Source organism: Pan troglodytes, chromosome 6, assembly GCF_028858775.2.
Source record: "Pan troglodytes isolate AG18354 chromosome 6, NHGRI_mPanTro3-v2.0_pri, whole genome shotgun sequence".
In the NCBI taxonomy this organism is placed as follows: Eukaryota; Metazoa; Chordata; class Mammalia; order Primates; family Hominidae; genus Pan; species Pan troglodytes.
In genome coordinates, this window is record NC_072404.2 from 53,243,029 (window position 1) to 53,267,742 (window position 24,714).

Sequence of the window (24,714 nt, forward strand, 5' to 3'; positions counted from 1 at the left end):
GCCAAGGTATAGACTTAAAAGATTACTCTGGGGATCACAAGATTTGCAACTTCCTCAATTACTGCTAGAGATAACATCACCATTGTAGAACCTAAGATTGGCCTTTTGAGATGTCTATTCAGGCTTTTGCATTTCTGACAACTGACAGCTCTACCTGACCTGCCAACTGTTCTCTGGCCCCACCCAGAAGTGGACTCAGAGGCAAAAGGGTCACTTTCCCCTATGATTGCACCCCCAACCACTCAGCAGCACCCATTCCCTAGCCACCCCCTTCTCCCCAAAATATCTTTGAAAAACCCTAGCCTCCAAATTTTCCAGGGGGCTGATTTGGGTAGTAATAAAACTCTGGTCTCCTGTTCAGCCAGCTCTGCATGAATTAAACTCTTTCTCTACTGCAATTCCCCTGTCTTGGTAAATCGGCTCTATCTGGGCATTGAATAATGAACCCATTTGTCGGTTACAGAGACTATCTGAGGAGCCTCATCCTTTAGAGAATGTGGAAAACTACTCTCCTTGTATCTTTAAAGTATTCTTTCAGGCACCTGAGGTACTGTGTCAAAAATGACAGAAATATGAAAAATCAAATAATGCCATTTTTACAGGCAGTTAGACAGGCATGAGCAGGGCAGCAGAGGGCTCTTTCCGCACCCACTAGGAGAATGTGGGGTAATGGTTCGGCAATTATCACATCGCCTCTCTGAAAGTGATACACTGGCAGCTGGTGCCAGGAGGAGGCCGTTTCCTGATGGTCCACGCCTATTGCACTGTTAATTGAATGCAGGCTCCAGGGAGACACAACTTCTCGGGCACGTGCATTAACAGAAAAAATGGCAGAGTATGACCTTCTCAGGGTACATCACCAGAAAAGGGAAGAAACCCTCAGATAGGCATGCGTACAACTTCCTAAACATACTGCATGTGCTCACTTCCCAAGCAAAAGGAGGGCACTATGCATGCGGGCAGCCCCCTCTAAGGGAAGAATCACGGGAAAGGGGCACAAGTCATGGGAAGTGGGCCAGCCTATAAAGTCTAGGACCAAGGTTAAACACCACACTTGACCTTCATGTGCCCGCTTGGGTCTCTTCTAAGCGTACTTTCCTTTCTTTCTTGTTCTAAAGCCTTTTAAAATAAACTTCCACTCTGGCCCTGAAACTTGCCTCTGTCTCTTTTTCTGCCTTATGTCCCTCAGTCAAATTCTTTCTTCTGAGCAGGCCAGAATTGAGGTTCCTGCAGACCCTTATAGATTCACCGCTGGTAACTCGGATACCTTCCACCAGTAACACTATATAGGATAATTTCTAGGACATCCTGATTTCTGCATGCCAAGACATTTGTTTGGTCTGTCTTCCCTTTACCTCAAAGGGACACCCAAATGTGCATAGACAACATGACTGATGGTCTTAGGTGACTCCCACGTGGGGCCTCCCAGGGTCACCTTGGCAGGCAACACTCAGGAGAGATCAGCTCCCCAAAGAAACAACTGGCTACCTGTCACTTTCCCCATTAACTCCGTGATGGGGCCAAGAAACATGTGCTGCTGTCTCAACTGTCTCAGAAAGAAAGGAAAGGCGGAAAAGAAAAGAGATGTCAGAAATGTTAATAATTTTAATATTATTTCCATGATGCTGATAATAAACCAAAACTATACCCGGATTTTTGGGGCGTTAGGAGGAGACAGGGTCTAGCTCTGTCATCCAGGCTGGCATGCAGTGGGGCAATTACAGCTCTCTGTAACCTCCAACTCCTGGGCTCAAGGGATCCTCCCACCTCAGCTTCCAGAGTAGCTGGGACTACAGGTGTGTGCCATCACATCCAGCTAATTTTTTTTTTTTTTTTTCTGATAGAGATGGGGTCTTCCTGTGTTGCTAAGGCAGGTCTCAAACTCCTGGACTCAAGTGATTGTCCGGCCTCAGCCTCCCAAAGAATCGGGATTACAGGTTAGAGTCACTGTGCCACACCCAGTATTTCTTTTTAACTACTTCTCAAAAAGGAAGGCTTCCAAGTTTAGGGAAGGAAGTTCAGGGGTGCCTCAATAACACAATGGTGGTCATGAGCACCAACAGGAGGCCACACTGGGGTGTCAACAAGCTGCTTCTCATGATTTGCTGAAGACAAGGAAGGTATAAAAACAGAAAACTTACATGGGCACATGTAAGTTTTACGGGTCAGCTCCATGGGCCAACTGCTCCATGGTGTTTTAGTGTAACAAACAAGGTAACAAAGATTGACCTCCCATCAGAGTTGCTGTTGAGACTTCTGAGCTTCCCAGTCACAAATTCCTTGCTAATTAATTATTCTCAAGAGTGATTATTACGAGTTTGACTTTAAATTGATTTCTTGAGCTCAGTCCTAAAGCAGCCTGCAGCACACCCATCCCACTCCCCAGGCCATTCAGGACAACAGAGAAGCCTCCCATCACAGAGCTTATTCCCATACAAGCTGTCCTCACACGTTCTTCTGGTCTCAAACTTTCCTCCAGATTTATCATATGCATTCATTCGTTTACATGCTCGATTACCATTTGGTGAGCATCTTTTCATGCAGGCTCTGGTCAAAATAAAAAGAAAAGAGCAAGGAGTAAGGGGCATTTCCCTAATCTCAGGAGCAGAGGGATTAACCTTGGAATGTAAAATTGAATCCAGCAAACATTAAAAAATGCAAATGCTCTGGCTTCAAATGTGCAATGACGGGAAGGATGCATGAAAACCCTGGGCATGGGAATATGAGAAGAGCAGGGCATGGTGGCTCACACCTGCAATCCCAGCATTTTGGGAAGCCACAGCAGAAGGATTATTCAAGCTCAGGGGTTCAAGACCAGCCTGGACAACACAGTGAGACACTGTCTCCACAAAAATTTTAAAATTAGCTGAGCGTGGTGATGTGCGCCTATAGTCTCAGCTACTCAAGAGGCTGAGGTGGGGGGATTGCTTGAGCCCAGGAGGTTGAGGCTGCTGTGAGCCAAGATTGCACCACTGCACTACAGCCTGGGTGACAGAGCAAGACTCTGTTTCAAAAAGAAAAGAAAAAAAAGAAAATGAGGAGATATTTTCCCCCTTTTCCCATATTCTTTTAATGTTATAAACAAGCTGCTGGTGCCGTAAGAAATAAGAACAAAAAAAAGAAAAGACGACAGCTGGACTTCCTGTGTGCCAAGCATTCTGCATGGGTTACTCCCTATTTACACCTCATTTTCCATGCAGGAGGTCATATGAATGTCACGATTTTGGAAACTGTTCAACAAAGAAATAACATTTAATGGTTCAAAAAAACAAAAAACAAAAAAAACCCAAGTGACTGTTTAACTAAAATATTTTAGAAAATGCTAGGTTTTCTGCACGCAACTTGCATTGCATGTGGGCCCTGTTGCTGACCACGGTCCCACACCCTAGCCCATGTTCCTCCAACACACCCGGTTTCAAGAGAAACAGAGCCATGCCATTGGAAATAGCAAGACAAAAGGAAAAGGTGCCTCTGGTGATGCTTGAAATCCCTTTCTGCCCGTCTACCCCCATGTCTGCTGACATAGCCCTCAGTTGCACTGGAGAAAATAGATACAAGGCATCAAAACTTACATACACAAGGTCGGGTGTGCAACTACCTGTCTCCAAAACGGAACACCATTTGGCAATCACCTTGGCAATTCTCCTACAAATTCCCTGCTGTGGGCTTTGAAATATGCCATGGAGCTACCTGGTTGGCTCTAGGTGTCACCATCTGTGGAGGAAGTGCACCTGGATGGGGAGCCAGCTGTGGGTCCTTCTCACTGCCTCTCAGCCAGCCCTGCTCAGGTTCTTGACCTCAGCCTGCTGGGGCGGGAAGCAAAAGGAGAAAGTTCTGCACCCCACCATGGCTATTCCCCATCACTTACTGAGCACATTCCAGAGGCCACGCCCAGGAGCAGAGAAGGGAGAGATGGGCAGCATGACAGAAAAATACTCCGTGGCCTCAGGGAACTGATGAGCTACAAGAATTGGCCAAGTGCAACTGCTAATGTGTTTGTGTAAATAAAGTTTTATTGGAATACAGCCACATTCCCTGATTTCCATATTGCCCAGGGCTGCTTTCATGTTAGAACAGTTGCGATAAAGATCCTGTAGCCTGCAAAGCCTAAAATATCCACTCTCTAGTCCGTTGCAGAGAGAGTTCACTGACCCCTGGTCTAGCCAATAGAACCAAGTTCCAACATAATAATGGAAATCAAAACTCACTCACTGCAAGAGAGAAAAATGCCAACTGGAGCAAGTCTCCCTCTACCTGTCAGTGCAAGCCAGCAGCATAGGGGGCTGTCTCTCACCACAGACACGCAGGATGGCTAAGTCCTTAACCTCTGGGAGGGACAAGTCTCCCCACCACCTTCACAGTCTTCGGCATGACCCAAGAATACTATTCATTTAGGTGTTGGGACAGAGGAGATGCCTCTTCTGTTTTCACATTTTTATATGTAAAATTTCATTCACCTCTTCACTCTGGCTTTGGGGATGTATACATACCGTTTTTGGGAAGGCTGCATTAAAGCTGAAACTTTGTCATCATAAAACTTCTTCATTGCAAACCTGTCAAGGGCCTGGTCAGCGCTGAAGGGGAGAGAGAGAGAGAAAGAGAGTTAACTCAATGGAGCCCACACCACGTGGGTGCGTGACGGGGGATGTGTCTCATGGCTGTTCAAAACGACCAGCTCCCACAAGGGGCTTCACCCTTTGCTGCACCTGTGCACACCCAATCCACCTGTCTCTTGTTAGACTTCATTTCCCCCGCAGGAATATGCTGTGCTCAAAGTGGGAGCCATAGTGCAGGGTCAGAATTCTCATCTGAAATAACAGCTCCTTATCTAAAGATATTATTCTTAAGAGTGCTGAATACCCAGCTTGCAGAAGAACTAACTGAGGCTTCTCAGCAGGCAGGTGGTAGGGCTGGTGTCCAAAACTGTCCCTTGGCCACCCTACGTCCTAAATAAAGAAGACCATTTTAAGTGGGCTCTGTGCAACACAAGCAGGCAGACTCAAGTTTCAGGACCACAAGGATGCAGGGAGCAACCCAGGGCAGGAGAGTCAACGGACACCCCCATGAAGTCCCAAGAGGCACCCTCGGGACACAAGTGGGCCAGCCTGTGCCCCGCCAGTATGTCACTCCCAGGACTGGGCTTGAGAAGGCTGTAGGGCACTGGGGTTGGAAAGGTGTCTCAGGCCTCGGGGCTGCAGCATTGTTTTTGAAGTGACTGAAAGTAACCCTGCTTTCCAACAATATATTTGACCTTCAATGCCAGGTCCACAGTGCTCACAGGTAGTGTCTGACAGAAACTTCCAGAAATCTCACAGCAGGGCATTCATGGGATTTCTTGATATGACTTCAGCACAAATCCTGGAATATGAGTGCAGTGTCTTAACAATTCCAACTCATTTGGGCCAAATGCTTCCTTAAAACCCTGATAGGCTGGGTGCGGTGGCTCACGCCTGTACTCCCAGCACTTTGGGAGGCCAAGGCGGGCGGATCACCTGAGGTCAGGAGTTCAAGACCAGCCTGGTCAACAGGGTGAAATCCCAGCTCTACTGAAAACAAAAATTACCGCGGCATGATGGTGGGTGCCTATAATCCCAGCTACTTGGGAGGCTGAGGTGGGAGAATCACTTGAACCCGGGAGGCGGAGGTTGTAGTGAGCAGAGATCGCACCATTGCACTCCAGCCTGGGTGACAGAGTGAGACTCCATCTCAAAACAACAACAACAACAACAACAACACCTGATAAAGTGGGCCCGTTACTTAGAAAAATGTGTCTGTGCCCCTCTAGAAAAATGATGTACATAAGCACTGCGGACTTCATAAAAATCCTGGTAGAGAGACAGGCAGGAGGAAAAAGAAACATACTCAAAAGTAAGTTGAGTGTGATTTGACTTTCACAGAATGCTATAAGATGGACAACTTGCTACGTGCATTTGCTAGGCAAGGGGCTGTGCTGGTGGGGCAGTCACACACAGAAGGGCCCACTTTAGCACCGAGTCCATCACATACTGAGCAGGAGAGTGCAGCTCCATAGCCTCCCAGTGACTTTTAAGCATTCCTTTTTCTGAAATTTACTTGTTTTATTAAATGCTGAGAATACATTTTGACCAATGTTTATTTTCTATAGTGATATGAGTAGTAGTAATAATATTAGCACTGGTTTTGTCTTTATAACTCTTATTTTTATGGTGTTGATACAAGAATGTTCTTCTCTGGTGACTTGAAGTTTCTTTTTTCTTCTGTTTGCAGTTTGTGATAAAGATCTCAAACGTGTGCTTGTGCTATCTGGGATTACTCTACTTCTGGAATATAATCTAAGAGGGAACATTATAGAAATGATCAAAGATATATGTATAAGAATGTGTTCATCATGGCAAGCTTTGCAGTAGAAAACAACTGGAAGCAACCTAAATTACAAAAAAAAACACACACTTAGGAGGCTGAGGTGGGCAAATCACGAGGTCAGGAGTTCAAGACCAGCCTGGCCAACATGGTGAAATCACGTCTCTACTAAAAATACAAAAAATTAGCTGGGCATAGTGGCGGGCACCAGTAATCCCAGCTACTTGAGAGGCTGAGGCAGGAGAATCACTTGAACCTGGGAGGTGGAGGTTACAGTGAACCAAGATCACGCCACTGCACTCCAGCCCCAGCAACAGAGTGAGACTCCATCTTAAACACACACATACACAAAACTGGAAGCAACTTGGATAGGCAAAATCAACAAATGCTTAAATACATAACATATCCATTGAATAAAGTGCTATGCTGCCACTGAAATGATGTCGGGAAATGATGCATATAAAATGATATTAATGTAGAAAATCAAGTCACAAAAAGCATGTGGCGTCAGCCCATTTAATTGAAAGGCACTTAATACTATTACTCCTAATAATCACAGCAGCGTTAATGATAGCCAATACCTGAGTACCGATGCTGTTCTAAGTGCTTTTTGTGTAACATATGTTGAACTGTCACAACATTCTGGGAAATAGGACTACCATCATTTTCCAGGTAAGGATGCTGAGGCTTAGAGAGATTCAGGTAAATTGCCTGACACATGCAGCTGAAATACATATTGACTATTGAGAGAAAACAGAGTTTGTACCAAGAGTGTCAAAGGTGTGTTTTTAGCCCTAAGACATCTACCCTTCCCAAAAAATCCGGGACTATCCACAGTGCATGGAACTTCGGTTCAGGCAGTACTACTTTGCTGGGGATAGAAATGCTCAGGTGTGGCTGGGCGTGGTGGCTCACACCTGTAATCCCAGCACTTTGGCAGGCCGAGGCGAGTGATCACCTGAGGTCAGGAGTTCAACACCAGCCTGGCCAACATGGTGAAACCCTGTCCCTACTAAAAATACAAAAAATTAGCTGGGCATCTTGGCACACACCTATAATCCCAGCTACTCAGGAGGCTGAGGCAGGAGAATCGCTTGAACCCGGGAAGCAGAGGTGGCAGTGAACCAAGATTGCACCACTGCACTCCAACCTGGGCAACGAAGCAAGACTCTGTCAAAATAAAAAAAAAAACAGAAGTGCTCAGGTGGTCTCTGTCCAAAACCAGCCAGGCTATGTTTAGTCACCAACCAAATGTCTTTGGCATCATTGAGGGATGGATGTGCCCAGGAATCTCGATTTTCCTGGCACACACACACACCGATGATTATTCTCACCAAGAGGGTATCTGATTTTCACTTGGGGGTTGGTTTCCTCCCTGGCAGGCACCAACTCCCCAGTTGGTTTCCAGAGAAAACATTCAGAAAGTCAAATTTCACTCCTTGGTGCTAGAAAGGAAAAGGTTTATCGGCTGTTATGAATAGGCTTCTATTTCCTCAGAATGGAAAGTTCAGGCTTTACAAAGAGGCCATTGAGAAGACAGGGCAGATGCAAATGTAGACCCCATAAATAATATTTTCTGCACTGCATTTCAGCGAGAGTGAAGATCTGCACTCTGGGAAGGGTCCGGGTGTACACCACAGCTGCCCAGGGCCAGAAGGACGGGCATAGGGCTGAGGTCCTTGTGGCCCTGCTGTGTTTGTGTCATGTCTGGCTTAGGGGACCCGAGTGGCACCTCCAAAGTCTCCACGATTACAGTTCCATCTCATGGAAACCAGCCCAGACCTGGCTCTCCACTCCTAGGCTGTGAGATCATGAGCAAGCTGCCTGGCTCCTCTGAGCCTCACCTCCCTCATCCATGCAATGGGAATGATAGTAACTGCCTCATGGATTAGTTAGGAGAATTCAGGGAGAAAAGGAAAATAATCAGTATACTTCCCAGAGGCCCAGTGCCTGCAAAAGAGGTGGCTGTCATCATCATTATATACAAGGTATGAGCTGATTTAGTGAGACCACTCTGTTCTTTTCATAATGGTGACTTTTATCTCTGTTATTTTTTATTAGAGAATTCTCTATTAAAGAACAAGGGACAGTGGGGTCACTTATTTTTTTAATGCCTCCATGGAAGTACTTAGAATCAATCACACATAGTCACCCAACCTGGAAAATGCCACTTTCACAAGTGTAAACGCTTAACTGGAAACTGGGTTTCTAGGCACTGACCACCCCAGCACTGGGGGATGGGAAACACAGGTCAGCCGAGCCCTTGGTATCCAGAACAGCTCCCGCGCAGACAGCCTTCAGCCCCATGCAGGCTCAGCTTTTAGCACCTCAAGACAGCGAGCTGACATCTTCATCCTACCTGGCTGAGACGTTGGTGAAATGCATGTAGGATGATATGACCACTCCTATGCGTCCTTTCCCGCCCTGCAGGAGACAAAAGATCAGCTGATTTTCTCTGAAATCCCACAGCAGAGATGTAATTAGAACAGGAAAAGACTCACTAGTGGACAAAATAATAGAGAGCCTGCTTTGGTGGTAAAGCCAGCATTACCCACAGCCTTCCTGTCTGGGAAAGTCAGTACCCAGTGCAACTGGAGTCTCTGCAACAGGGAACCTGCATGCTGGGTGCAAACAGTAAGAGCGGGTGCTAACTGGAGCAGCTGTAGAAGCCCAGGAGGGCCGACCAACACAGCAGCTGCCTGTCATTTTACCCAATTAGGCTGGAAGAAACTGTGCCAGGAGCTGCAGCAATTAGCATGACTTAATTATCCAGGTCAGACAGAAGTGAACGCCTGCCTGCTCACGGGCTGACAATGATCAGGGCTGCAAACACAGCTCAGCATGATGGGACATAGATTCCAGCTTACTGGCAGCACTGCCGGCACCTGAGCTCCACATACACCGCCGCAGCCCACCCTCATTACACATAGAGGAACCACTGTCCCAGGCAGAAGTTCTGGAAAAGGACTCACTCAAACCATAACCACAGACACCAACAGCCCAGCCCACAGACCAGCAACACCAGCAGGAGAAGCAGAAACTATTGGACAGGCCACCTTCACCCAGGGCCACAGAGTGCCACCTTCTAGAACATACTCTCACAACCTACAACAGCAGATTGCAAACCACAGCCCAGGAGCTACTTCTGCCCATTACCTACTTTCCCACAACTTGTGAGCTAAGAGTTAGTTTTACATTTTCTAACTATTAAGAAAAAATTTTGAAAAGATAAGATTCCATGCCATGTGAAAATGTGTTGAAGTTCAGATTTCAGTGTCCAAACACAAAGTTTGACTAGAACATGGCCACTCCCATCTGTTTAACTACATCCAGGGCTGCTTTCACTCTCACTGCAGGGGTAGGTTTGAGTATTTGCAGCAAGACCACGGGGACTGAAAAGGGTAAAATACAATCTGGCTCTTTTTTTTTTTGGAGACAGAGTCTCACGCTCTGTCCCCCAGGCTGGAGTGCAGTGGCACAATCTCGGCTCACTGTAAGCTCCGCCTCCCGGGTTCACGCCATTCTCCTGCCTCAGCCTCCCAAGTAGCTGGGACTACAGGCGCCCGCCACCATACCCAGCTAATTTTTTGTATTTTTAGTAGAGACGGGGTTTCACCATGTTAGCCAGGATGGTCTCGATCTCCTGACCTTTTGATCCACCCGCCTCGGCCTCCCAAAGTGCTGGGACTATGGGACTACAGGCGTGAGCCACCGCACCCGGCCTAATCTGGTTGTTTTTAAAAATATTTGCCAACCCCTGATCTGGAATCATATAAAGCCAAAAAGGCAGGGCCTCTAATATGTAGCTCCCTAACTTCTTGAGAAGAAACTACTGATCAAATTCAAGTCACAATTCTGATAAGCCCAGTCATACATGAATGTCACCCAGGAGCATCCTTCTCTCTGTCAGTGAAAGTCAAGAGCATGCCTTAAAGATACTCAATGCGGGCACTTGATACACTCTTTGCAGCTGAATCCTGGCACATGCAATTATTAACAGTATGGCTACTAGTATACCTCTTGCATAAAACTATATTTGACAGCAATTCACCTACAAAGAACACCTCAGCCAAAACAGGCACACATGGTGGTGACATTCACCCCATTATCAATCACTTTTGTGGCACTATTTATGGATATATAAAGCAAGTATTTTTCTTCTTTTCTTTTCTTTTTTTTTTTTTTTTTTTTGAGACAGAGTTTCACTCTTGTTGCCCAGGCTGGAGTGCAATGGAACGATCTTGGCTCACGGCAACCTCCACCTCCCGAGTTCAAGCGATTATCCTGCCTCAGCCTCCCAAGTAGCTGGAATTACAGGCATGCATCACCATGCCCGGCTAATTTTTTGTATTTTTAATAGAGACGGGGTTGCTCCATGTTGGTCAGGCTGATCTCGAACTCCCGATGTCAGGTGATCCCCCCGCCTCGGCCTCCCAAAGTGCTGGGATTACAGGCATGAGCCACTGCGCCCGGCCTATAAAGCAAATATTAAAAGATCTGAAGGGACAGATAGAAATACCACAACCGTATGGGACTTCAGTACCCCATTTTCAACAATGGACAGATCACCTAGACAGAAAACAAGTAAGAAAACAGGGTACTCAACCTGCACTTTAGACCAAAGAGACCTTACAGACATATACAGAACATTGCATCAGAATATGCATTCTTCTGAAGTGCACACAGAAAGTTCTCCAGCATAGATGGCATGTTAGGCCACAAAACAAACCGTAACGAATTTAAGGAGACTGAAATCATATCCAGTATCTTTTCTTTTTTTTTTTTTTTTTAATGGAGTCTCCCTCTGTCGTCCAGGCTAGAGTGCAGTGGCATGATCTCAGCTCACTACAACCTCCACCGCCTGGGTTCAAGCGATTCTCATGCCTCAGCCTCCCGAGTAGCTGGGAATACAGGTGCATGCCACCATGCCCAGCTAATTTTTTTGTATTTTTAGTAGAGACAGAGTTTTGCCATGTTGGCCAGGCTGGTCTTGAACTCCTGACCTCAGGTGATCTGCCCGCCTTGGCCTCCCAAAGTGCTGGGATCACAGGCATGAGCCACCGCACCTGGCCTCAAGTATCATTTCTGACCATAGTGGTATGAAACTAGAAATCAATAACAGGAAGAATCTTGGAAAATTCACAAGTTTATGGAAAGAAAACAACATACTCCTAAATAACTACTGGGTCAAAGAAAAAAAGTCAGAAGAGAGATTTAGAAATATCTTGGGAGAAACAAAAATTGAAACACAACACACCAAAACTTATGGGATGCAGCAAAAGCAGTTGTAAGAGGAAGGTTTACGGCAATAAATGCCTATGTTAAAAGACAAAAAACTCTCAAATAAAAAAACCTAATGTCAGGCCGGGCGCGGTAGCTCATGCCTGTAATCCCAGCACTTTGGGAGGCCGAGGTGGGTGGATTACGAGGTCAGGAGATCAAGACCATCCCGGCCAACATGGTGAAACCTCATCTCTATTAAAAATACAAAAATTAGCTGGGTGTGGTGGCACGTGCCTGTAATCCCAGCTACTAGGGAGGCTGAGGCAGGAGAATCACTTGAACCAGGGAGTTGGAGGTTGCAGTGAGCCGAGATCACGCCACTGCACTCCAGCCTGGTGATAGAGTGAGACTCCATCTCAAAAAACAAAACAAAACACAAAACCTAATGTTGTACCTAAAGGAACAAAGAACAAACTAAACCCCAAATTAGCAAAGGAAGGAAAAAACAAAGGTCGGAGCAGAAACAAATAAAGGAGAGACTAGAAAAACAATAGAAAAGATCAACAAAACTAAGGGTTGGGTTTTCTGAAGACTAACAAAATTGACAAATCTTTACCTAGACTAAGATAAAAAGAGAAAACTCAAAATCAGAAATGAAAGAGCAGTCATCATAACTGATGCCATTTAAGACACAAAGAAACACAAAAAACTATGAACAAGTACATAGCAATAAATTGGATAACCTGGAACAAACTCATAAATTCCTAGACACATACAACCTACCAAGACTGAATCATGAAGAAACAGAAAATCCAAACAAAACAATAACAAGTAAGGAGATTGAATCAGTAACATAAACTCTCCCACAAAGAAAAGCCCAGGACCTGATCACTTAACTGATGAATTCCATCATTGAAAAAAAGAGAAAACTTTGCTATGGTTTAAATATTAGCCCCCTCCAAAACTCATGTTGAAATTTAATCTCCAATGTGGCAGTATTGAGTGGTGAGGCCTTTAAGAGATGATTGGGTCATGAGGAACCTTGCCTTCATGAATGGGTTAATACATCTGTGGATTAATTAACTAATGGATTAACCAGTTATCACAGGAGCGGAACTGGTGGCTTTCTAAGAAGAGGAAGAGAGACCTGAGCTAGCACCCTCAGCCCCCTCGCCATGTGATGCCCCATGCAGCCTCAGGACTTCTGCAGAGTCCCCAACAGCAAGAAGACTCTCACCAGACGCAGCCCCTTGAGCTTGGACATCTCAGCCCCTATAAATATTAATATAAGAAATAAATTCCTTTTCTTTACAAATTACCCAGTTTCACATATTCTGTTATAAGTAACAGAAAACAGACTAATGCAAACTCTGCCAGAAAGCTGAAGAAATGCAAACACTTTCAAACTCATTTTACAAGGCCAGCAGTACCCTGATGTGAGGTCTTTCTTAATGAAATAGTAAGTATTTAAGGTTTTGCAGGCTGCAAGGTCTTGTTTCAACCATTCAAACCTACCCCTGCATTGTGGGTGGAAGCAGCCATGGATGTACGTGAACAGATGGAGGTGGCCATGTTCCACTCAAACTACGTATGGAACTGAAGTAGGACATCTTCATATAATGTTCATGTAAATATAGCTCTTAGCTCACAGGATATAGAAAACACAAGAGGGCACGATAGGCTCATGGACTGTTACGTTTTAGTGCAAGCTGCATTCTTTTGGACTTGGAATTGTTCTTAACAAAAATCACACAATCACTAATTGCACAATTTTCCATGGGTATTCTTCACCATGGACTCAGAAACAAAAGGTATGGTGTGGATGAAATCTCCCAAAAGAACTGCAGGCCATTTCTGGTCAGTCAATAACCAGGGTGTGGAGGGGTGAGGAGGAGACTGCACACACCCACACAAACACAAGCCTCTGCATCACACGGCAGAACGGGAAGCATAGCAGGACCGACCCTCACTCTGTTCCCGCCCAGGCTGAGACAGGCCCAGCTATGCTAGAAATTCCTGGCATGTGTGGAAGGAAACGCACATTCTGCAAAGCAGGCGGATTTCGCCAAATGTCAGCGATTTCACCCCCGCAGTGATGATGATGAACTTCTGTTAACATCGACATCAGCAATTTCAAATTAAAAGAGGGCTTATCTCTCAGGGCACAATTTCTAAGCGTTTCAAAAATGGTTTACATGGCACCAGAAGAGGGCAAGCCATTAGCAAATCACTTCTGAGAAGTTTCAACATGCTCCCATGAATTCCACTAACAAGAGCTGTCCAGAAAGCCGAACGTTGCTTAGCAAAAGGATGCATTTTAGAAAGCTCTAGGTGGTCCCTACTAGGACCCATATGTTTTAAATAATCTCATCATTTCTTTCAATTTCATTTAAAAAATTGAAGTAAACAACAACTAAGATGGAATAAATGGCCAAGGATGGCACTTTTCAAGTCCAGCAACTCCAAGAGACTTCTGACAATGTAGCAGGCAGCAGGTCTGGGTGTGCCCTAGAACCTGCACTTTCCACAGGTGCTGCTGCTGGGCCCAGGCTCACAGGTCAGGAATGCTGCTTAGAACACCTTGCTACGTGATCCTGGGCAATGATGATCCATCAATATCAGGCTCACTGTGTCAAAATCACCACACCAAGCCTGAAAAGCATTAGGTTGTTTTAATTAACAAGAATTATATTTATTTAAAAGTCCATCTGTCTGTCTGTCTCTCTCTCTCTCTCTCTCTTAGTTTGCACCAAAACACAATTTGGGTGAAGGATCCATAATCTAAAATAATACTTGAAAAGATCAGGTCATCACGGACGATTTGGTGGTCCTAATGGGTGTACCTGTCCATTTGGGGGGAAAATATGATCAAGTTAGATGTGAGGAAAGAGACAACACCAGAGAGAAGCAAATAACATCTGTGTGCCCCTGATGGAAGTTTTCTGCACATCAAGTGGTCATCATATGCCTTACAGCTGTAAACACCATCCACAAGCCAGCCTACCTAGTGCCTTTGCAGGAAAGATATACTGAGAGTCTAATATAACTCAAAGGGAAGCTTCTTTCAAACTAAATTCCATAATACAATGGATTTCTGTGCAGTTTTTTAGTGTAAAAGAGTCCGGAAGAAAAAAAAAAAACACTTCTATCTTGAACCGTCAACACTTCCTAGATACTTTGATGGTCCTAAAAATGCTTTGTCAAACACACAAAATAGGGAGCTGCCCATTAATGAACAGTGACCCCAGCCCACTGGCTACATCCTTTCCCAAAGGATTCCTCCCTGACTCAAGGTGTGATTGGAATAAGAGCTTTTCTCTAATAGTAAGTTTCTGGCAGGAGGGTTAAGCTTCACACACTTACCCCTCAGTGAGTTTGCTTTCAGTCCAACCCCTTTCAACACCAATCACATTTGAGGAGCAGTACAAAGCAGTTGAGAAAACTGGGAATTAAGAGGAAAGATCCCAGGAGGTGGGAGGAGGAAGCATGGAAGGAACCCGAGGCAGCCAGGAGGACGAGTGCCCACCAGCTATGCACCTGGGCTGCCGGCATCCACCAACCCTGCTGGGGCTGACACAGACAGTCCCGGCCACTCTGTGAAGATGCACAGGCCACGCCTGCACTGCAATGGCTCCACGTGGAAAGGACGACACGTTTACTGCAATGGCATCATGCCATCATCTAGTCCATCAACTGATTACCATAACTCAAGACGGCATGGAAAGTCTGACACAGTCCATCTGAAAAGGGCATAGCTCTTTTGAAAAGGAGGGCTGTCCATGAGAAATAAAATTTAATAAAAATGAAATGATTTGCTCTCATAACTGTGGTCAATTTGGGGTCAACAGTTTCAAATGTCCAGCTACACATTCAGGGACCACAATCCTATAAATTCTAAAGCCAAACTTGGGGAGGTGTGATAACTCTTTGTTTCCTTCTTTAAAAGCAAGTACGAAAACCTAAAGACAAACCCATAAGGAGCACATCGCACCAGCTCAAAGCGGAAATGTGCTCAGATGCAGCATTGGTCTCCATCTCAACTCCAAAGACTGAAGCCTAGCCAGACCCCCAAATGTGAGAGGGGGCGCGCTCACCCTGCAGTGAATGACGACCACATGCTGGGGGTTGCTGTTCAGCCAGGACTCCTGCGCCTTGCATATGGTACACATCTTATCCAGGGGCGGTGCATGGAGCTCTGGCCAGCCCACATCCATGATCTGCAACAAGAAAGGGGAGCTTCCTCAGTTTCCATTTCCTGAAACCTTCTGAGGCCATCTCACAATGACTTCTTTCATCATTAATACATTTCATTTGGGAGTAAAGAACATGCTGGGTGACCCTTTCCTAAAACTCAGTGAGCATGAGGACCAACTTCCTTCACTGCGAAGAAAAAATAAAGCATTATACTGCCCATGTGATGCCTCTTCTTCCAGGGGCTCATCTGCTCTTCTGCAGCTGGGGTGACAATTCTAGAAAGGTCTTTGAGTTGCTGATGGTGCAGGTTGTGTGGACAGGGCCGCAGTCCAGTGAGATCTCAAACAGGAGTCCTAGGCCCAAGCTGCTGCCAAAATTTCCCCACTCGGGTTAAAATCCCAGTTTGGAGAGTGCAGCCAGCCATCTCCCACACACTGTGCGGACAACACCTCAGAGACAATCTCCTGGAAAGGCAGCACTTAAGGAGGAAGCACCTTCAAAACCCTAATTAAGTTTGGTGCTTGGACAAAGAAAATCACCACCATGTGCTAAAGACACAGTGACTCAGTGCAGAACTGCAGCTCTGAGCGTCCTGAGGCACACACAAGTCCACAGTGGCCCACGGTGGCCACACGGGGGTGTTGCTTTTCCTTTGATTTCCTTTTGTCAGTAGGGCGAGGACAAGGAGCTCTATCTTATGATGAAAGTCGTAGAAATAGTGTAAGACTGTTGGAAATTTCAGAAAGTTGCCAGGAAGTAGGAAAAGTCACTACCCCTGCCACCACTCAAAGATAACCACTGCAATGTTTTCATGAATCCCTTAGTCTCTTTTCTGTATACATTTAGCATAATTGAGATACTATTATACATAAATTCTATACTCTACTATTGTTAACTAGTATTAAAATAGGTAACTTATCATGTTTCTGCTTTGTTACTCTAATGGCTGCAAAATATTTCAACATATAGAATATACATACATATATGTACCACAACTTATGTTGACTCAGTCTTAAAATTATCCCAAACTTTGCTGTTGAAAATGATCATGAAGGGTGAGGGGCAAGGGGAATGAGAGCATTAGGACAAATACTTAATGCATGAGGGGCCTAAAACCTAGATGACAGGTTGATAGGTGCAGCAAATCACCATGGCATATGTGTATCTATGTAACAAACCTGCACGTTCTGCACCTGTATCCCAGAACTTAAAGTAAAATTTGAAAAAATTTTAAAATTTTTAAAAAATGAAAATTTTCATGAAAGGAGTGGATTAGTATGACCATAAAGAGATACTAGCAGAAGAAAGCCCCATGCTGATGGAAATGTTTTGTCTCTTGTTTGTGGTGGCTTAACAAATCTATACACATGATGCAGTTTAGATTTATTCTATACATATATTTGTTATAGATTTGTTTCATGCATATATATATGCAGTATATATGAAAGATCCCAGCAGGTGGGAGGAGGAAGCATCATGTGTATAGATTTGTTCTATAAATATATATGTAGTATTTATCATCTATACACACGATGCCAATAAACACACATGTACGCAAAACCAGGCAAATGTGAGTGAGGTCCGTGGACTATACCAATGCCAACTTCCTGACCTAGATATTTTACTATTAGTGTTGTAAGATTCTCCCACTGGAAAGACTGGGTGAGAAGTACAGGAGATCTCTGTATTATTTTCACAACTTCCTATGAATCTCTAACTATTTCAAACTGAAGAAAAAAGTAATTAAAATAATTGATATGAACAATTCCTAATACTCCTTATCAAGTCACATTCCACAAAGACTAGTAGCAAATTATTTTTGCACAAAATAAGCATTGTTTACATTTTACAAAATGCAGAATATAAAGGGATGAACTCTATACCTTTGGGTTAAGCTTCGTAAGGTCATATCTCTTTTCTGAAAGGTTTAATACCTATAAAAGAGAGGAAAAAATGCCTTGCATAAAATAGATTTTAATATTTTAAAAATTAATACTTTAATTTTTATTTAATTTTAATTAATACTAATTTTTTTAAAAAATATCTAAAATCTTCACACTCACAAATCAGGGGGAAAAAAAGCTTTTAGACAAATCCTTGACATCAGAGATGAAAGCAGAAAACACATTGCATTTTTACATGATGTTTCCCTTCCAGGTACCAAGGATCAGAAAAGATTGAAAAATACAGACTTGTGTGGTCACAGAATAAAAAACAAATAAAATAAATAAGATAAGGATGGCATACAGAAACCTTACACATAAAGTCTATATTCTACTTCTTCAACTAGTATTAAACCAGGCGATTTACTGTGTTACTATTTTTTTTTAATTCTCATGGCTACAAAATATCCCAACATATAGGATACACACACACACACGTATAAAATATATAATATAAAATATATATACACATACATATAAAATAAATATCACGGTCTTGCTCCTGAAAACACAAACTGACCCAACAGAGAGGTGGTACATGGTGGGGAAGGCTGTCCCTCCTCTATGGCCTGGTGGCCCCAGGCCTGGAAAGGGCTGAGTTCATGCCCGGCCAAAAGCCACGGCCTAAGTTCACTGAAAAATCACAGCCATTTGTGGAACCTTGCTAAATACTCAAGTAGTTCAAAATGAAAATAATAATAATAATAATAATGTTCCAGCAGCAAGGAGCCTTAAAAATTAACTAAACGTCCCTCTCACTTCAGAGTCAGAGATGTGAGGAAAGTGGAGGGTGGGGGCTTGTCCTGGTCACCCAGCAAGCCCTGTTTATGACAAGGGGGGGTGCTGCTTTGTGACCCACAGTTCATTTCTAACCCTGCACAAGAAAAAGATCCCTGCCATAGCCATTTTGCAGGGAGAGCTCTGGCCCTGACAAGGCCCCACAGACAGGTGCTGGCCAGGGCTCCAGGCCCTCTGCATGGTCTCTTTGGGGAAGGTGGACTGGGGAAGAGGGGAAGGATGGCCAGAGAGGAGACTCGGGATGCGCTGACCAGCCTGGGAGTGGCTTCCAAAGGAAGGAGCCGTGGTCCTGCAGAGCACACCGCCTCAGTGATGAAGGAGGAAGCCCTGGGGAGGAGAGGGCCCCTGGTGAGAGGCACCACCATCAGATGGGGCTTGGCCACCACTTCCTGTCCACCGCCAGGTCACAGACAAGACGGGCTTCAAGACGAGAAAGAGGCAGGAGCCTGGGTGAATCAAGGATCGGGGAGGGGTCAGGACACAGGTAGCACCTGGGCCAGGGCTGCTCTGGCATCAGACGGAGGCCACATCCTGCTCTGCCACTTGGGTCCACCTCTCCCAGCCACTGGTGCCCCAGTCATTGGAGCAGACCAACAAGAAAGACAATGACCACCTTGTAGGTTTGCAGGGCAGATTAGCTTTACCACAGATAAGGAGGCCTCCTTACTAGAGATAACAAGGCAGGTAGAGAGAGGGTGCCAGGGAGCTGTCATTCAATCCCATTAGTGACTGTTGACAGCAGAAGGAAGTCAGCCTCCACCTGGGCTACCAACCATGGGAACAGAAAACAAGGGGCCAATCAGAGGGTGAGAGATGGTGAGAGGCTGTTCTGTATTATTCCTCAGATGTGGCTCCACCATCAACTCGACACGTGTGTTTTGAAAATCAAGCTGTCTCCTTGTCTCCAGGGCAGCCCCTGGTTTCTTGGGTGCCCACCTAATTTGTCTTCCTAATTTCTGGCTCAGGAGGAGAGTCACAAGTTTGTCTTTTGATACCAGGGATGCAGCATGGGGGCGCAAGGGTGGCTGGCTGGGGACATGTCCCAAGGCACTGGGGAGCCAGCCTCACTGATGAGTGCAGGACAAGGCAACAGCCATCCCTGCGGTCAGCAGTCGTGTGTCCCTGAAAGCTACCTACAGAGACACATAAGTCTCCTCCCCAGGCGTGGTAGCAGAGAGACAGAGGACGAAGGCGCCATGGGCAGCTGTGTGAGCCCAGGCCCTTGAGCTTCTCCCTCATGTGTAAACCAGTGTTCTGTGAGTGCCCATCCCTACACAGTGCCTGCTGCAGAGCCTGCCCAAAGGCTCCCAGAGCCGCCCACCGCTCACCAGGTAGTTGTCCCCGTGCTTGGACTTGAGCATGCGCGTGACCTCCTGCAGGTTGTGCAGGTAGGACTCCTCGGAGCAGCCGGCAGGGAAGGACACAGCGATGATGCGCTCCGTGATGTAAGTGAGGTCCAGCCCATGGCCCTCCTCCATGGTGGGACTCAGGATGACGGGCCTGCGAGAGAGCAGTGGGCAGATCAGAAACAGGGTAAGGAGGCAGCAGACATTCATCCTCTAGGAAAAAGGTGAAGACGACGGACACTTATCCTCTGGGTGTTCACACCAGCACCTGGGCGGCCAGCTACGGGAATTTACAGTGTGCGCAGCCTCTGTGCAGTGTTCCCATAACAGCGGGCAGTGTGGGGAGGGGCACAAGATTGAATTTTCCTAGCAGGGCATGACGGGGTACCGCAAGCTGCGGTCAGGGAACGCACAGAGAGAAAGCAACTCAGAGCAGTGACGCATGGGCTCAAATGCAAAAGCACGAAGGCGGGAAGGACTTTTTGTGGTTACACTGGGAGCAGGAACAGGGTTCCAAGCGGGACTGCTGGAGTGGGAGCCTCAACCCTGCTCTGAGGTGTCAAGGTCGGCACGAGGGGGCACCGGGAGGGGGCCAGGAGGAAGCGGAGATGGTGTGAGCAGAAGCCAAACATCAGCAAGCAGCTCCTCGTGTCCGTATGCGGCATCCTGGGGGAGGTGCGGCCAAGGATGAGGCTGGTGAGGTGGCCAGCTATGGTCGTGGAGGACCCTGAAGGCCCAAGAAGGAGGCAGGACCTCACGTAGAGAAGGGACCAGCTGGGGCATAATCAAAGCGGCCTTTCATCTACTGAGCAGCAACTCAGCAGACTCCTATCAGAAGGCTAAGAGCTCCATGGGGCCCTGCTGGGACCCCACCCAGCTAGCCACAGGCCAGGTGGATGCAGGGTAGAATGTGGGGCTGGCCACCCAACCAGGTGCCCAGGTGGCCAGGGCAGGCCCCCAAGTGTGAAATGAAGACTGTGGAGGAGGGAAGAGGGAAGAGGGCAGAAATGGTCATGTCATGGCCAGCAGGCTGAGGACTTGGGCAGGACTGGCAGTGTGGAGCCAGGCACCCAATGTGACTGGAGACAAGGGCCTCCCACAGACCACAGATTCTCCACCAGCCCTGTGGGCCCCAGGGAGGCCTGAGCCCCTCCCAGGAGTGCTCCTAACATTATGGCTGAGGGTGGTATCCAGGAGGAGGTGGAAAAGGTTCCAGGGAGAGGGGATGGGGTTGAACCCAATCGGTGCCCCCATGAGGTAAAGCCAGAGGCATGGGTGCACGGGACGTGTCCTTAAGTCCCTCCAAAGTGCTGCTACTAGCTTTGGGGTTTTCATTTTTACTACTCCTATGTGTTTCTCTCTTTCTTTTAATTTTGGAAAAATTCAAAACCATATAAAATGGTTTTGCAAACCTCCATGTACCAACATCACCTAACTTCAAAATTACCAACACACAGCTAACCTTTGTCCATCAATATCCCCAGCAATCTCCTCCACCACTTTGATTGCTTTAAAGCAATCCCAGATACTATGTAATTTCATTTATAAATCTCGCAGTATTGATTTCTAAAAGGTAAGGGCACTTTTTGATTAAAATGTCTACAATGCCATTATCACACCTCAAAAAGAAATAATAACATCAAACATCCAATACCATACATTTATTTTTATTTTTATTTATTTTTATTTTTTCGAGACAGAGTCTCGCTCTGTCGCCGGGCTGGAATGCAGTGGCGCAATCTCGGCTTACTGCAATCTCTGCCTCCTGGGTTAAAGGGATTCTCCCGCCTCAGCCTCCCGAATAGCTGGGATTACAGGCATGCGCTACCACACCCAGCTAATTTTGTATTTTTAGTAGAGATGGGGTTTCACTGTGTTGGCCAGGATGGTCTCGATCTCCTGACCTTGTGGTCTCCCCACCTCAGCCTCCCAAAGTGCTGGGATTACAAGTGTGAGCCACTGTGCACGGCCCATACATTTATTTTTTAAGGTTGATTTGTTCAAATCAGCATCCAAACAATTCCCAAGGATTTTGTTCTCTCTACCTTATTTATCAGACATGGATTTAATTCCAATTCAAATGTACTGAACACTGTTAGAACAGAAATAAAGCGCTTCCTACGGTCATGAGGATCCACAGTGAGTGCCTCTCCAGAAGATGCTGGCTCAGGGCCCCCGTCATCTGCTCTAAAGGGGCTCTTGCCAGCACACCCTGGAGTCTCCCCGAAAAGTGACACTTGCACAATCAGGCCTCAGCAGTGCAATTATTTATTCAAAGACAATCACAGGTGTTTCTACCACCTGGACTTCTGACCCTGACACGGCATTTAGAAACGGATAGAAAACCTGGCCTGTATCACCTTTGATTGGCAATGTTTACAACCAAAACAGAAATTATGATTTCTACAGAAGAAAATGATGCCATGCCCAAGTTTCCTCTGTGGAGAGCTGACCTACAGCCAGAGACACAGGAATGAATGACCCACACAGACACTCACCGCAGAGGTTTATCACGGCAGAGAGAACTGGACAGCGTGGAACTCCCTGGAGCCTGCAAATAACAAAACAAGGGTCATTTTGAAGTTTCCTTTCCTGCCAGTCTACATGACAGACACCACTGAGAGGGAACAATGACAGCTGTCCCACAGTTTAATCATAAACAGCAAGTCAATCATAACTACTAGCCCACCTTATCACCTCAGAAGGGTCTACACCATGTTGTGTGATTCAGCTCACCAGAGGACGCGATGCCACTAACCAGCATCAGGACGGGCTTCCACAGGAGCCAGTGAGGCCACCCTCCAGTCAGGGCAAGGTAGGCATCGCTTGGCCTGCAAACAGTGCCCTGCCCTCCAACACAGGAGGTGCCAGATGACACCAGCGCTATGACTATCATGGCTGCTATTATTTACTTGAAAGAACCAATTAATGAGTGACTTTCAGGAATTCTCAATCATACCTACTCTTTTTTAAAGAGCCTATTCAACAGGGAGAAAAGACTCGGGTTATAATTACTTTATAGTTATATAACCCTTCCTTGTGTGTAAGGGTTGTTATATACTACGGTGACAGAGATCTACTATTTCAGGAAAAATGCCCAGCAACTGTGTGAGTAAGAAGGCTCTCCAATATTTCAGAAGTGAGGAAATTGGGGCTCAAAGAGGGAAGCGATCTTGTCAGATGGCAGAGGTGAATAGGGAAACCCAGACACCCCCTACAGGGCTCCCTCAAAGTCTCTTTCTGCCCCAAGCCAGGTAATGCTGCACACAGGAGCCCAGAGACCCCCGAGCTGGGGGGACACAGAGCCTCCGGCACTCCTCCTGCTCCCCGATCAAAGCAGGCCCACAGACACCACCATCAGAGGCATCAACACCCCCGATCACACCTGGGATCCCACTCAGGCAGGTGCAGCTCACCTGGACTCCTTAGGCAAGAAATGAACAGAAAACAAATTCTATGTATATTTCGGAGACCAACAATACAGATGTTTTCCTGAAATCATACCAATGCAAAGCCTAGCACCAATTCCAAAACCACAGAGATCATTGTCTCAGCCTCCCAAGACAGGGGCAGGATCTAGGGGCGTGCTCTTCAGTTCTACACCAAGGTGCCGGCGAGCTCAGCCCTGGGTCCACCTCCTCATTGCTTTTCCTGGGAAAGCCCCTTGGCCACTCCACTTCTTTGTCTCCTGCCTTTTGAAGTGAGAATAGTAACAGACAGGGCCAGTCTCATGGAGCTGTCCAGGGATTCACTGAGGTAATTCTGTCAATGGCTTGGAACCCAGCCTGGCACCGCATGGCCACTGCCCGTGCTGGGCAGACCTGGTCAAGTGAAGTCCCGTGGTCTCCAGACCCCGCCCACCCCTGACTTCTGAGCTGCACCCCCTGCTCATCCCCTGTGCCCACAAAGCTGCAGGAGGCTCTAAACATGTTCCTCTGATCTTCTCAAAGCCCTAACCCAAAGCCTTTCACAGCTCAGACTAGACAGCTATAAAACAGAAGACTACTCTTTTGCCTAGTAGAGCTGCAAAAATAAAAATCTTGAAAACATTTTTTAAAGTTTTGATGAAATATAAACAGATGCAAGATTTCAGAGGACAACTTGTCAGTGTGTATAAAAAGTATTTAGAATACGGCCGGGCACAGTGGCTCACACCTGTAATCCCAGCACTTTGAGAGGCCGAGGCGGGCACATCACTTGAAGCCAGGAGTTCAAGACCACCCTGGCCAACATGGTGAAACCACGTCTCTACTAAAAATACAAAAATTAGCCTGCGTGGTGGCGCACACCTGTAATCCTAGCTACTCGGGAGGCTGAGGCACAGGAATCACTTGAACCTGGGAGGAGGAGGTTGCAGTGAGCCGAGATCGTGCCACTGCACTCCAGCCTGGGCAACAGAGCAAGACTCTGTCCCAAACAAATAAACAACAAAAAAAAAGTATTTAGAATACAAACAGAGAGGTAAACTGAATGCACTAAAATGAAGTCTCCGAAAAGGTAAGGAAATGATACATCAAAAACCCGTTTAGGTTAATTCATACAATCTGTACATGTAACACTCAAATTCAAGCAGCTCAGATGCAATCCTAATAGAGCCAATCCCATTATGGGGAAACTCAGCTTAACCAGGGTCCCATTTAATTCAAAAAAGTATTCAATAAGCCAACATCTCAGGGGAGAACAGCAAGGAGTTTGATCGACCATGGTCCTGGGTCTTACATGAACCCACCAGGATCTGACTATATGTGTCCCACATCTTCACCAGACCACACATCCAAAATACAGTGACTCCCATTGCAATGCCATGCTGGAGTACACTGGCCCAGTTCCTACAAGTGGGCTGTCGCTTCAGACCCTATGTCACGCTTCTC

At 46.2% G+C, this 24,714-nt stretch overlaps 1 protein-coding gene across 7 annotated transcripts in view; it reads right to left on the reverse strand.

The window, feature by feature from the left end:
* Positions 1-24,714, reverse strand: part of TNS3 (tensin 3) — a 308,216-nt gene that overhangs the window by 145,252 nt on the left and 138,250 nt on the right. For 6 of the 7 annotated variants that reach the window (XM_016957426.3, XM_519088.9, XM_016957425.4 and 3 more), the window contains 6 exons: positions 22,342-22,394; positions 19,826-19,997; positions 17,640-17,690; positions 15,657-15,779; positions 8,699-8,763; positions 4,491-4,574 (listed from right to left, as the gene is read on the reverse strand). In XM_016957426.3, coding sequence (XP_016812915.1) covers positions 4,491-4,574; positions 8,699-8,763; positions 15,657-15,779; positions 17,640-17,690; positions 19,826-19,997; positions 22,342-22,394 — 548 coding nt within the window. The remainder of the gene's footprint in view (positions 1-4,490; positions 4,575-8,698; positions 8,764-15,656; positions 15,780-17,639; positions 17,691-19,825; positions 19,998-22,341; positions 22,395-24,714) is intronic. The other variant, XM_016957427.4, reaches the window with a different exon arrangement.